The 14,694-nt window shown below is 40.4% G+C and overlaps 1 protein-coding gene across 2 annotated transcripts in view; it reads left to right on the forward strand.

Moving 5' to 3' along the window:
- Positions 1-12,015: 12,015 nt before the first annotated feature.
- SMURF2 (SMAD specific E3 ubiquitin protein ligase 2) overlaps positions 12,016-14,694 on the forward strand; it is a 144,784-nt gene continuing 142,105 nt past the window's right edge. The window contains exon 1 of one of the 2 annotated variants that reach the window (XM_007482787.3): positions 12,016-12,639. In XM_007482787.3, coding sequence (XP_007482849.1) covers positions 12,588-12,639 — 52 coding nt within the window. In that variant the 5' untranslated portion in view covers positions 12,016-12,587. The remainder of the gene's footprint in view (positions 12,640-14,694) is intronic. The other variant, XM_056817279.1, reaches the window with a different exon arrangement.

Raw genomic sequence — 14,694 nt, forward strand, 5'->3', positions numbered from 1 at the left:
TCAGAGGCTTTAGTACTGGGCAGATTGTCAGTTCTATGAGCTTTCCATGGGTTAAATTGAGTATGCCTTAAGGCAATGACTTTCACTGGAACTGGAATGGAAGGGTTGGACCAGGGGACCACACTCTCCCCCGGCTCTATCTGCTTCCCTGCTGCTAAGGTGCCCCCTCGACTGGACTGGGTCAGGTTGCTTTCCGGAAGTTGCCTTCAGAATAGCTGGCCTTGAGGCTGTTTTGTCGGCCCTGAGGGTTGCTGTTGTTTCAGAGGACCCTGCTCTCTGCGGGGGAAGGAGCCGCGGCTTCCTGGAGCTCCGAGGGCAGTGACTTTCACTGAGACTTGGATAGCAGGATCCAGCTGGTGAGGCTGTCTTGCCCGCCCTGAGGTTGCTGTTGTTTCAGAGGACCCTGCTCTCTGAGCGGGGCGGGGCTGCGGCTTCCCGGAGCCTTGGACTCTGCGCTCCTACTCCTTAGGTCCGAGTGATCTCGGGTTCTGGCTTTTGAGGGGGGCCGTACCTTTTGATCCAGGTCCAGGTCCAGGAGGAGGATTCCCAGGGTCTGTGCTGTTGATTGTTTTGAATTTTGGTGCCTTAGGACCTTATAGTTTGAGATTGGTCAGGAAGGGTTTCCAGAGATCTGAACTTTAGCTTTCTCTAAGCCGCCATCTTGACCGGAAACTCCCACTGCATTTCTAAGTGATACCTGTTGCCTTGAGATAACTTTTGTGAGACTGAGTGTTCTTCTAGGATAGGTGGAGGAAGAATGGGAGAAGATGGCAATAGAGTAAAAAATCCTTTAGGGCATCACTCCTGCCTCCTCCAGTCTGGATAGGAGACAGGGAGGTATAAAAGTGCACTTGTAGCTCTTGGGGTTTACTCCTTACTGAAATAAAAAAAAATGATTTAAAGTGTCTACTGTGACCTATTTGTACAAAAATATTAATAGCATCTCCTTTTGTATTGGCAAAGAATTGGAAACTGAGAGGATACCCATCAATTGGAGAATGGATGAAAAAGTTGTGGTGTACAATTGTAATGGAATACTTTAGTGCTATAAGAAATAATGAGCAGGAGGATTTCAGAAAAATGTTGAAAAACTTACATGAACTAATGTAGAATAAAGGATGTTAGAAGTTGATATCTCTGGGTCTATCTTAGATAAAGATCTGAGAGCCATCAGTGGCAAAAATCTCATGGTCTGTCTGAGAATGGGTTCAAGTGCCCTTGCCTCCACCTTCTTTTAGTTTCCCATAACAAGATTGCTTACTGTTCCATGAACACGGATGATTCCTGGAACCATTATCTTGCCCCAACCATTATCCTACCAATTGCACTATCTATATTCTTTTTTTTTTTTGAAAACTTTATTTAGTCAATTTAGAACATTATTCCTTGGTTACAAGAATCATATTCTTTCCCTCCCTCCCTCCCCCCACCCCTTCCCGTAGCTGACATGCAATTCCACTGGTATTACATGTGTCCTTGATCAGAACCTATTTCCATGTTGTTGATGTTCGCACTAGGATGATCATTTAGAATTTTCATCCCCAATCATATCCCCATAGACCCATGTAATCAAGCAGTTGTTTTTCTTCGGTGTTTCTGCTTCCACAGTTTTTCCTCTGGATGTGAATAGTGTTCTTTCACATAGATCCCTCCGGGTTGTTCAGGATCACTGCACTGCCACTGATGGAGAAGTCCATTACATTTGATTGTACCACAGTATATCAGTCTCTATGTATAATGTTCTCCTGGTTCTGCTCTTTTCACTCTGCATCAATTCCTGGAGGTTGTTCCAGTTCCCATGGAATTCCTCAAGTTTATTATTCCTTTGAGCACAATAGTATTCCATCACCAACATATACCACAATTTGTTCAGTCATTCCCCAGTTGGAGGGCATCTCCTCATTTTCCAATTTTTTGCCACCACAAAGAGCACAGCTATGAATATTTTTGTACAAGTCTTTTTCCTTATTATCTCTTTGGGGTATAAACCTAGCAGTGGTATGGCTGGATCAAAGGGCAGGCAGTCTTTTAGCGCCCTTTGGGCATAGTTCCAAATTGCCCTCCAGAATGGTTGGATCAATTCACAACTTCACCAGCAATACATTAATGTCCCAATTTTGCCACATCTCCTCCAACATTCATTACTTTCCTTTGCTGTCATATTAGCCAATTTGCTAGGTGTGAGGTGATACCTCAGAGTTGTTTTGATTTGCATCTCTCTGATTATAAGAGATTTATAATACTTTTTCATGTGCTTATTAATAGTTTTGATTTCTTTATCTGAAAATTGCCTATTCATGTCCCTTGTCCATTTATCAAATGGCTTAATTTTTTTGTACAATTGATTTAGCTCTTTATAAATTTGAGTAATTAGACTTTTTTCAGCGGTTTTTGTTATGAAGATTCCTCCCCCCCCACCCCCCAATTTGTTGCTGAGTTTATCTTGGTGTAGGGTTTGAGATATTGATCCAAGCCTAATCTCTCCCTCGCTGTCTTCCAATTTTCCCAGCAGTTTTTATCAAATAGTGGATTTTTGTCCCAAAAGCTGGGATCTTTGGGCTTATCACAGAGACTACCTACATTCTTGTTACACTTTCCCATAGACCTTTCTCACAGGTGATCTTTGTAATTCCTGTGGTTTTTACTTTTAAAAGATCTACAGTTTGCAATAAACTTGAACCTGTTGCCACCAGCATTGGGTCCCTTCTGACCCCACACTGTGTTTGTGACTGTGATTCTTATCTTTTCCCTACTCCTTATCTTCAGGTGAGATCCTTCTTACTTCTACCTTTGCATTTCCTCTTACTATTTTCCCCATTCCTTACTCATGGAACTCTGGTCCCAGTCCTGCCTCTGCTCTGGGGCCTTAACAAAAGGGAGCAGAACCAGGAGAACATTGTTCACAGTAACAGCAATATATATGATGAACAATTGTGAATGACTTAGTTATTCTCATCAATATTGTGAGCCAAGATAATCCCAAAGAAAACATTGTGAAAATGTTATTCCTCTTCCAGAGAAAGAACAGATGGAGTCTGAATGCAGATTGAAGCATACCATTTTTCACTTTGTTCATTCACATTTTTATGTGTCTTTTCCCATAACATGAGGAATCTGTTTTGTATGATAGCATATATATATATAAATATATATACCTAGCTACCTATCTATCTATCTACCTATCTATCTATCTATCTATCTATCTATCTATCTATCTAATCAGTATCAAATTGCTTAGCATCTCAGAGAGGGCAAGGAGAGGTAGGGAGAGGACAAAGAACTTAAAATTTTAGAAAATTAATGTCCAAAATTGTTTTTTACATGTAAGTGGGAAAAATAATTTTATCTCTGTTTCTATGCTTCTAATGGACATAATAATATTAGAACTTAAACACTCAGTGCCACAAAAGTTATCTCAAGGCAATTGGTATCACTTGAAAATATTATGGAAAACAGACTTATTATAGTCCAAAAACAAAAGAAAAAATACCATATTTTCACCGGCTTATCTTCAGGCCATAAAACTCATCCTGGACAAGATTCTACTGAAGACTTTTTGTGGTTCTTCTGCTCAATTTTGTGGATCCACTAGTGTATTTACCTTTCACTTGACTTAGCCAGAGGACAGAATTAACTCAAAGCAAAGGCATTTACTATAATAGCATTGTAAGATTTCCTACATGGTCACACATTGGAAATATAGTGCTCTGAGACGGTTTTTGAATGCATGAAGTTCCTGGATAACCATTTTGGTAGTGTAGAAAGTATCAAAAAAAAAACTATGTGAAGTTTATAACTATCTACCAGTAGGAAAGAGAGAAGGTCTCTGACTCTTTGTTGATTAGACAAGCTGATACAGAAGGCCATGATCAGGGATGAAGTACTTGTGGAATACATGGACTATACCAACTAAATAAGTTTAGGTTCTCAGGGAAACTATGTATAATGACTTAATATTGATATAACTCTGACCATACAAGTGGAATAAACAGTCCCCCCAGGCAATAAGAACTAGTATAATTTTTCCATCTTAAAGAGTAAGATGCTATGCATAGAGAGAGCATTCTAAAGCAAGAGAAAATTTTCTCACAGAATTCGAAGACATCTTTTCCAGCATCAACCACTAAGGTTATCCTTGATCATTGTAAGAATTTAAATTTAGGTCTTATGCTAAATATGAGAATTCTAAAGTAATATTGTGGTTGTGGTTTTAAAATATTATAGCTTAAGTCAAAATGAATTTTAGCAGCTTTATCTACAAAGAGGTAGAAAGAATGAAAGTGGAAAAATGTAGACAAAGAGAAAGTACTGCCTAGCTACAAAATACCCTAAGTTTAATCCTAATGTGTCCAGACTGCAAATTCAAATCCAAAAGCAATACTAAATCCTAATTAGAAAGCCCTATGCAGGATCCAGGGAAAGAGTCTCTTCTTCCAGTCAGGCTCACCAAGGCAGAGTGAATTACTGAATCCTCGAGCTGGCCTTTTTAAAGCAGTTTTCTTGACATCATTTCCTGTTGTTTCTCTACTTTACGGGAACCAATCACAGTCTTTCAATTTGCCTAGCACTGCACAAGGGGGTAGGCTGGTGACCTTTGGAGGTGTGAGCTTACTCTAGTGACTTGCTGAACTCTTGCTGAAGCTCATGGCAGAAAAGCAATGGCAGAAAAGCAATGGCAGAGCATAGATGGGGTGGTAAGATGGAATTACTTCTTATGTTAAAATTGTGTCCTGGAAGTACATATAAGTGATGAGTACACCCTAGAGACTACAGAGATTCTAAAAGAACCAGCATCAGGAAATGTAGACAAGGTCAAGGATGGTGATCCTGCAGTACCCTTATAACAGTAAGCCTAACCTCATTATCATGGGTAGGACACTATCCAGAAGGGATCATGAAGACTGATAATATACCGTGAGCAGAACCAGGAGAACATTGTACACAGAGACTGATATACTGTGGCACAATCGAATGTAATGGACTTCTCTACTAGCAGCAATGCAATGATCCAGGACAATTCTGAGGGACTTATGAGAAAGAACTCTATTCACATCCAGAGAAAGAACTGTGGGAGTAGAAACACAGAAGAACATTTCCTTGATCACATGGTTCAATGGGGATATGATTGGGGATGTAGACTCTAAGTGATCACTCTAGCACAAATATTAATATGGAAATAGGTCTTGATCAATGACACATGTAAAACCCAGTGGAATTGAGTGTTGGCTACAGGAGGGAGGTGGGAAAGAACCTGAATCATGTAACCATGGAAAAATATTATAAATTAATTAAATAAATATTTTTTTAAAATGGAAGGTTATGGTTTTTAAAAAAATACAGAGGATGATCAGTGGAAATGTTAAGGTATACAACATATAGAAGCAAGTGAATCTACCAGCCTAATGTTCAATAAACCCAAAGACCCTAACTATAAGGGCAACAAGAATAACAAACATTTAAGTGCTTACTATGTGTGGGAATACAAATAAAGACCCCCCCAAAAGGCAATCCCTACTTTCAATTAGTTTATGTTTTAATAGAGGAAGAAACACAGAGGAGAGCTGTAAAACTGATCCCCAGAGAGTAATAACATTGTAGAAAAAATGTTGAAAATTTAGGAAGGAATGTAGCCTGGAGAGGAGTGAAGACATGGCTGGCCTGGGCCTCCTCCTTAAAAATGGAGGTTTTGGTGTAAGAATTCATGTTTGATGGAAACTTCTGGGAAAACTGGATACCAGTTTGACAGAAATGAGATTTAGAACAACTCACATAAACTCCAAATGGATTGATGATTTAGACATAAAGGGTAATATCATAAGCAAATTTGAGGAATAAAGAAGAAATTACCTTTTAGCTCTTTAGATAAGAGTTTCTTACTAAACAGGAAAGAGAGCTTTGTAGAAGACAAAATAGACAATTTTGTTTACCTAAAATTAAAGTTTTTTATACAAATAATATCAATTCATTTAAAATTTGAAAAGAAACAATTAACTGGAGAACTATTTTTACAGCAAATTTGTCTTATAAAGATCTTATTTCCAAGATACGTAAAAATTCAAGTCTATAAGAATCCATGATGTATAACTTCTATTCCCCAATTAATAAATCATCAAAGAACATGAGAGAAGGAAATAAGCATATATTAAGTGCCAACTATGTTCCTAGTGCTTTACAAATATTACTTCATTTGATCCTCACAAGAACCCTGGTACTATTATTGTTAACTTCATTTTGTAGTTGGGGAAACGGAGGCAGATAGAGGTTAAGTGATTTGCTTAGAGTCACAAAGCTAAGAAGTGTCTTAAGACTGGAATTGAACTCAAGTCTTTCTGACTCCAGTCCCGGCACTCTATATACTGTCCCACCTAGCTGCCCAAAAAGGAAGTTTTCTAAGAAAAAATACAAACTATCTGAGACACAAAAGGATTTCAAATCACCAATAATTAGACAAATGCAAATTAAAGCAGCTCTCAGCTTATACCTCACATTCATCAGATTGATAAAATTGATGAAAAAGGAAAATTACAAATGGAGGGGTTGTAGGAAAATACACAACATTGAAGCACTGTGGGTAGAGCTGAAAATCAGAATAGGCATTCTGGAAAGCAATTTGAAACTATGCCCCCAAAATAACATAATTATGTATATTCTCTTTCAAGCAATGCCAATATTAGACCTATTTCCCAGAGATCAAATAAAGATGAAAACAGATATTTACAAATATATTTACAGCTGCTTTTTAAAAATTAAAGGGAGTGACTGAACAACATATGCTATATGAATATAATGTAATAGTATTATACTATACAAAATGGTGAATGAAGTTTCAGAGAAACCTTAGATTTGTATAAATTCAGACCCTAGAAAACAATTTATATTATAATATTGACATTCTAAAAACAATTTTAAAATCCTTTGATCAACAAAATGGTTGATTATCATCCCAGAGGACTAGTGATGAGAAATACTGTCCACCTCCTAACAGAGATATTATGTAGAAATAGACGTGTATTTTTGTACATAACCATTGTGGGATTTTGTTTTGCTGACTATACTTATTGTTACATAGATTTGATTTGATTTTCAGTTGGGGGAGAAAAAATTCTTTAGAATTGAAAGAATGAAGGGGACAGAATGAAGGCTAAGTTCATTAGAAATAGACTAGCTAGACAATTTTGAAAATAATATGTTGAATTAATTATGTACTTAAGAGAAAAACAAGCTGATCACACTTCTTCATGTACAATCCTCATTTTTTCTGTTCTGCTTTGTAAATGAAAATGCTTGACTTTTTTGTTGCTGGTTATATTAGAAAAAGAATGAATTTTTTAAAAATAAAAAATGAATTAATTTGTTGTGATTGTTAAATTATTCATGCACATCCCTCAGACATTAACCCCCACTGTCTCTTCCTTTACTCTGGTCTCTGATGAAAAAGTGGCTCTTCTCTTTGCCAAGGCTATCCCTTTTTTATTAAGAAAACTGAGGTGATTGGAGCAGCAAGTGGTGGGGCAGAATTGAGTGAATCACACTATCTTGTGACTCAATTCTGGAGCTCCCTCAGTTTCCTTTCTGTTTAATTATAGGTCTAGTCTAATTTCTGTCCTGTGAGAAAATTTTGTTCATTTGAGGGAAATATGAAGAATTTCCATTGCATTGTTTGAACCTAGCTCTGCATGGCTTGAAAGCTAGACCACCTCTGCCTATTGTTTAGAGACCCTTAACTAATGTAAGGGGGGGAAAGGGTAATTTTTTAAAGGGTTGAACTTGGATTATTTAAAAGTTTGGTTGCCATGAATTTAATTAATTCCAAGGAGATTTTATTAACAATTTATTTACAAAATACAGAAAGAGTGAAACAAGAAATCAGAGAGAGGATAAGGTAAGATACCTAGCCTGAGCACTATGTAATTTACTCCTGGCCCCTCTGGGCAGGGAGAATTAGTGTCAGCTGACCTCAGTAAAGCTGAGGACTCAGGAAGTCTCTTCAGAAAATCCAGCAGTTAAGAGTCAGCTTTTCACTCACCAAGTGTCAGTCCAGTCAGCAGATTCTTCTGCCCCCCCTTCACCAGCCTCAACTTGAAAGCATGAAGAATTGACATCCATCAGAAGTGGAAGTCCACGTTGAACTCTGTTCCAAGAATCCCCTCCCTCTGTGTAGCACTCTGTCTTTTAAAGGCATTTTTCTCTTGCTTTACTTCCCCTAATTTTAGTCTACCAATCACAGATGATGTTCTACTCTAGGACTGCCCAGAAGGTAATTAGTCAATTCTGATTTGTTACCCATCTCACATGTGGGTCACAGACCTCCCACTTCATGATTAAGTGGGGTATGTGCACTTTTGGTGATTAGATCTAAATGGGCAGATCTTCATATTTAACTTTTAAGTACTATGTTTGTACTTTTTGTGATTGAATCCAAAAATAGGCAGGTCTCCATACTTAACATGTAAGTAGGCTATTTACACTTATGGGGATTAAAATCTAAAAATAGACATGAGTTATCATTTAAATCTTCACAATCAGGGAAGAGCTAAGTACCTTCATTGTTACAATCAGGGGAGAGCCAAATCCAATCTTCACACTAAGAACCTAGGTTATACTGACCAGAACTCCATTTAGATACAAAAATTGATGCAAGGAATTTTTTTTCACAATAATATATCTCAAGCAATTCATATGCTTTATCTGAAAACTGATTCTGTATGTGTCCATTAGTTTTCAAATCTGACCTCAGACATTTACTACCTGTGTGACCCTAAACAAATTATTTAACCTGTTTGCTTCAGTTTCCTCATCTAGAAATAAATTAGAGAAGTAACTGGCAAACCATTCCAATATCTTTGCCAAGAAAAGCCCAAATGAGTTCACACAAAGAATTGGATACGACTGAGAACCCCAGAACAACAACATTTGGGTAATTGTTTTTAATGTATAAAAATCAATCTTCCCTGTGTTTTTGGGGTCCAGTGCCAAAGCTGAGGAAGGCTACAACAACCAATTTGTTGGGCAATTACCATGCATTGCTTAACAAATCAATATGCTCAAAAACTCAAACCTTTGTTTCCTCAGTCACATCGTCTTTCACTGGCCACAGTATTTTATAATCCTATTCTCTCCTATATAACAGATTGTCCCTGATATTCACTCTAATCTTTAATCCCTGCTAACTATAAAAATGTCCAAGTCTCCCTCATCCTTATTTGATCCTACCATAGCCATTAACTATTATTCTCTTATTATTATCTCTTCCCCTTCTTGGCTAAACTTGAAAATGCCATCTATACTCAGTTCCTCCAAATGGAGGACTCTCCTATCCCTATATTTTAAGTCCTTTGCTTTGTGGCTTCCAGTCTCATCACTCAACTGAAACTCTCTCTCCAAAGTAACCAGTAATTTCTTAATTTCCAAATCTAGTGGTCTATTATTTGCAGTCTTTATCCTGTTTAAACTCTCTGAAGCATTTGACACTGAATCACCTGCTTCTGGGCATTCTCTGGGATTTTATGCCTCTTCTTTCTTTCTGTTTACCTCCTAACTGACTAATCATTATTTTTTTTTCATTATTTTTCAGTTTCCTTTACTATATCTATCTATATCTATCTATACTACATCTATATCACTTCCATTAACTAGAAATCTTCTAAGAATTCTAAGAATCTTCTAAGTCCTGGGCCCTATTCTGTATTTTCCTTATGCTCTCAAACTTGGAATTCTCATCAGCTTTCAGAGGTACAATTATCATCTCTGTGCAGATGATTCCTAGATCTCTATAGATAGATGTACTCTCCTACGTTATATAGGCCCCATCTCAAACTCAAAATGTCCAAAACAGAATTGATTTTCTTTCTACTCAAATCTCTTCCAAATTTTCCTATGCCCAGTTGAGGGCAGCAGCATCCTCATTCAGGTTTGCAATCTCAATTACAATACTTAATTTTTCACTTTCACTCATCTCACATGGTCAAATCTAATTCTTTTTTTCCCCCCTCTGCAACACTTCTTAGGTAATTTCCTTTTCCCCCAAAATACATTAATCATTCTAGTTTAAGCTCTCATAAATTCACATCTGGACTATTTACTAGCCTAACTGAATTCTCTACCTTGAGTCTGTTGTTGCCTTGCTAATAACATCAGCAAGACTGTAGATGCCACTTTTTCCTATTCAATGAATTCCAATGGCTCCCTATTAGTATTTTTTAGGATTAGGCTTTTAATTAGGCTTGTGCCTGGCATAGGGTAAATGCTTGATACATGTTTGGTGATGATTTTAGGAGCAAATGGGTAAGAAGGAGTTCTGAGCTTTCAATGGGAACTCTGGGATTTGTAGTCTCAGAGAGAGAAAGCAATTTTTAAGCCACAGATTTTTGTGGCACTTGCAAGTTTGGAAAAGTAGTCTGTGAGAAGAAGAGGAGAGGCAGGGTAGATAAAGGCAGTGGAAGTGGTGAATGTCACAGAAGAGAAATACCTATTGTCTTTCTTAGGGCATTGTGTGTGTTCTGGGACCAGGGCAACAAAGAAACTGAAGATGCCTGTTTAAGAAATGAAGACACCTATGTTAAGGTTTTATCCTTTGCAGCTCTCACTTCCCTATTTGTTAACCGAGGCTCATGTATTCCGCTCCGCCCCCAATTAAGACTACTTTGACCAACATACATTTATTCTGATTTTTATATCTCCTATAAGGACTTTACAATTATCTCATTTGATCCTCACAACAACCCTTTGAGGTAGATGTGGCTATTATCCTCATTTTACAGTTGAAGGAAACCGAGGTGAACAAGTGACTTCCCCAGAGTAACACAGCTAGCAAGGGTTGTCAGACTGGATCTGAATGCAAGTCTTCCAGACTTTAGGTCCAGGAAGCTAACCCCAGCTCCAATGTAGTTGCAGCTATAGTTATAGTACCTCTCACCTGGGGAATATAAGCTCTTATGATCTTAGTAATAATATTAATTTTATAAGTTTCCTCAAAGGCAGAACTTAAACTGGACCTCAGGCCTTCGCTTTACTTTAGGCTACAGAAGAGCGCTTTTTTTTTTTTTAATAACCAATTTATGCCACTTTGAACCCGAGTCCCAGGCAACTCTCCAGCCCTGGCTGGGAAGAGAGGAAGTGTGGAGTAGACTCAAGTGCAGGTCCCGCCCTCTTAGGCCACCCAATGGGAGGAGAAAAGCTTGGTCTTGGAAGAATCCGTTCCTCTCCTTTTTCCTTACCCCCTTCCCCCAGAGTTGGGGTGGGGTTTGCCCCACCAGACTGTCTCGATGGCGACACTAGATGATTGCACATGTAATCTCTTTTTAATGTATCATGTATGAATACAGTATAGATCTCATGTTCATATTGCTTCCCCCATTAACGTCAGCTTTTTGAGAGCAGGGTCTATTTTTCCTTTTTATCTTTGTAAGTTTCCGGAACGCTTTGCAGCCGTCACCCCTCGAGGGAGAGTTTGGGCGGGACTCTAAGCCTGAGGAGTGTCATAGCAACAGGATCAAAGGAGAAGGTAGCCTAGCAGTCCCAGGAAGAATGCTAGCAAGGGGGTGGGGGGGGCTTTATTTAACTTCTATGTGTCTAGGTTTTCTCAATGGAAAAACGAGGAGGAATCATTTCCTTCTCTTCCGGCCACGGCGTGGCTCTTGCTTTAAATATTAGAAGGGGCTCTATCAGGGAGCAAAGTTGTCATTCTGTTTGGAGTTTGGTCAAGTAGGGGAGTGGGGTGGGCGACGTGGTCCTACTCCTCAAGAATGGAACTGAATCGCTTCCCTTGCTGGGAGTGACGCTACGAGGTCGGTTATCTGCCTCCTCTCCGCTCAGGGATTAGTTCTCCCTCCCCAGCATTCTGAAAGGCATGCGAGGAGGCGTGCCAAGGCCAGAGAATGGGTCAAGATTGTCCGACGGAGGCAGCGGACCGGACGCGGAGTACGGACCTCTTCCCTTCCTCTTGGCTTCGACTTCTTCCGTCCCTCGCGCTCCCGTGATGTTACATGCCCCGCCCCGTCCCAGCTCTTTTACTACCACCCCCTTTGTCATTCCCCACCCCCCCATCCCCCCACCGGCGACTGCTCTGTGCTCCCACCCCCTCCCCAGACTGAGTGGCTGCGTCGGCTGGGGCTTGTTCCTTCCGAGGGAGGAGGAAGGAAGCCGAGGATCCTCGAGCGCAGTCCCAGCGTCGCTACAGACCGGCCTCTCTCCGCCTCGACTAGCCGAACCAAGCAGGGCAGCGGGGGGCTGGCCGCAGCTCGAGGAGCCGGAGGAGAGGGCGGGCGCAGTGGGAGCGAGCTCGGCGTCCCGCTCTCTCCTCGGCTCATGGCGAGGACTCTCGGCACATCCGGGACCCTGGGGCCGCCGCGGCCGCGGCTCTGGCTGCTCAGCCCCCAGCGCCAGCCCCGGCCCGGGCCTCAGCCCCGGCCCCAACCCCAGCCCCAACCCCGGACGCTCTGGTGACTCCGCCGCGCCTCCTCTCTGCCCTCCAGCCCCCGGCTTGCCCGACTCGCGCTCAGATACTGGGAGACGCCCGGGCCGGCGTTCCGCGCCCAGGGCCTGGACGAGCCACCGCCGCCGCCGCCGCCGGGGTTGTGATCGAGGCCATGTCTAACCCCGGGGGCCGGAGGAACGGGCCAGTCAAGCTGCGCCTGACAGGTGAGGGGAGGGCCTCGGGTTGGCGGGGTGCCCCGGGGCTTGTAGGGCTGGGCCGAAGGGGCCGCGATCTTTCCTATGGTCTGGGGAGTCGCGGCCCGGAAGGAGGTGTCGGGACCAGAGTCGGAAGGCCTCGAGCCGAGGCCGACCCAGAGCTACGTCCCTAGGATGCGGCTTTGGAAACCTTAGGCCGTCCCCCTGCCATCCCAGGTCTTTTGTTGGGGGTGGGAATGTGTGCGTGCTTGTTAGTATTACTAAGTTTATGTGTTCTCGTGTGTTAGTGAATGTGAGTATGAAAAGTGAATGTTAATGTGTATGTATGTGGGGGAATGTACTAATGTATGAGAAGGGCGATCAGATTTTGAATTCGAGGCACTTGGAGTTTGAAAAGTTGTCCAAGCTCCAGAGCAGGACTCCTTTTAGTCTGTTCTTAGCACTAATCCTCTCTAGTTTTGTCCCAGCGAAGTCAGTGACTGTTGTGCGCTCACCCCATGCCGGGCAGAGCTTGAATGGAGTGTTAACATCGCCGGGGATATGGTTTATCCCATGCAAGCACTTAGATTTTGGGGGATGTTTCTTGAAAAACCACTTTGCTATGAATATTTAGGTTAAAGGCTTTTTCTTGACTGTTCAAGAGTAATTTGGAAGTAGAGGCACTGTTGTGTATACATTCCAAGTCTTTATTGACTATAAAGGAGTAGCATAGACTGGCCACTGAACTTGAATCTTCCACTCTTTTTATGCCTAGGATCAATCAGAGTAATCAATCAGGCTCATTCAGCACATTTTGCTTTTTGGGTAGTATTAATTGTAACTTAATTTCTAGAATGCTTTTTTCTTAGAAGTTGGAAGAAGCTGTGTGTGTGTGTAAATCCAGAAATTCAGGATTCATTTGAAAAGAAAAATTATTTTTTCTTATATGAACTCTGATATCAGGAAAGCATTTTTTCCTCTTGTCTAAAGTTTGCCAACTGAAAAAAATAAAGTCACTACACCTTAACTTAAAAAAGAATGATATTGTTTCATAGTTGTGCTTTTAGGTGTATTAAATGCTTATATGATGTAAGCAGGTTTTCATTATGATCTGTCTAAATGAGTTAGTTACCCTGTCCTGGGGAAAAATTCTAGATCTTTTAAATTTATCTCAAAAATTGTGGGGGAAAAACCCCAGTTTTATTAAAGTATGAGTTTTAGTATGGTTTGATGAATGAAAACTCTTTATTTTTATCTTTTCCCCTGGAACTCAACATTGTTTTTGTTGAGGGTACAGCCATTCTTCCCATCACCTAGGTTTCTAATCTTATTTACTTATTTAATTAGTTGCTAACTCTTGTGGATTCTGCACCCCTCTTTCTCCTAATTTCTTACCTCACAAACACCCTAGTCCAGGGCCCTCTTGCCTGGATTATTGCAGTAGCTCCTAATTAGTCTTCAGACCATGTCTCTTTGCTATAGGATTGATCTTTCCACACAGCTGTCAAGTCTGACCTTATTTCTTTTGCTTAAGAAATTTTAGTGTCTTCTCATCATTGCCTTTAAGATAAAGCACAGACTCTCTTGTTTGGTATTTAAAACTCTGGCTCCAGCCTATCTTTCTAGGCTGATTACACATTATTCCCTTTCTTGAACTCTATACTCTAGGAAGGATGGCCTATATTTGCTGTTCTTGGTACAGGACATTATATCCTCCTATCCTTCCATGCTTGGAATGCTCTTCTTTCTAACCTCTGCCCCTTAGAGATTTTAACCTTCATTCAAGGCTCAGTTCAAGTGTCATTTCCTTCAAGAGGCCTTCCATGTCTCCTGGTCATTGTGTATTTATTGCATATATTCAGTACTCATCCATAGACTTTAAGCTCCTTGAGAATACAGTTGGTAGCATTTTTGTACTTGTATTCTTAGAGGTTTGTGCAATGGATACATAATGGACATGTAATAAAAGCTTGTTGGTGTTGATATAAGAAAAACTGTAACTGTTGTTTATGTGAATTAATTTGGTAATTGAATTCTTGATGTCACTTTCAGAATCTGTGGGCAAAACCTCTGAGATGAAAAATA

Source organism: Monodelphis domestica, chromosome 2 (assembly GCF_027887165.1).
Source record: "Monodelphis domestica isolate mMonDom1 chromosome 2, mMonDom1.pri, whole genome shotgun sequence".
Classification (NCBI taxonomy): Eukaryota; Metazoa; Chordata; class Mammalia; order Didelphimorphia; family Didelphidae; genus Monodelphis; species Monodelphis domestica.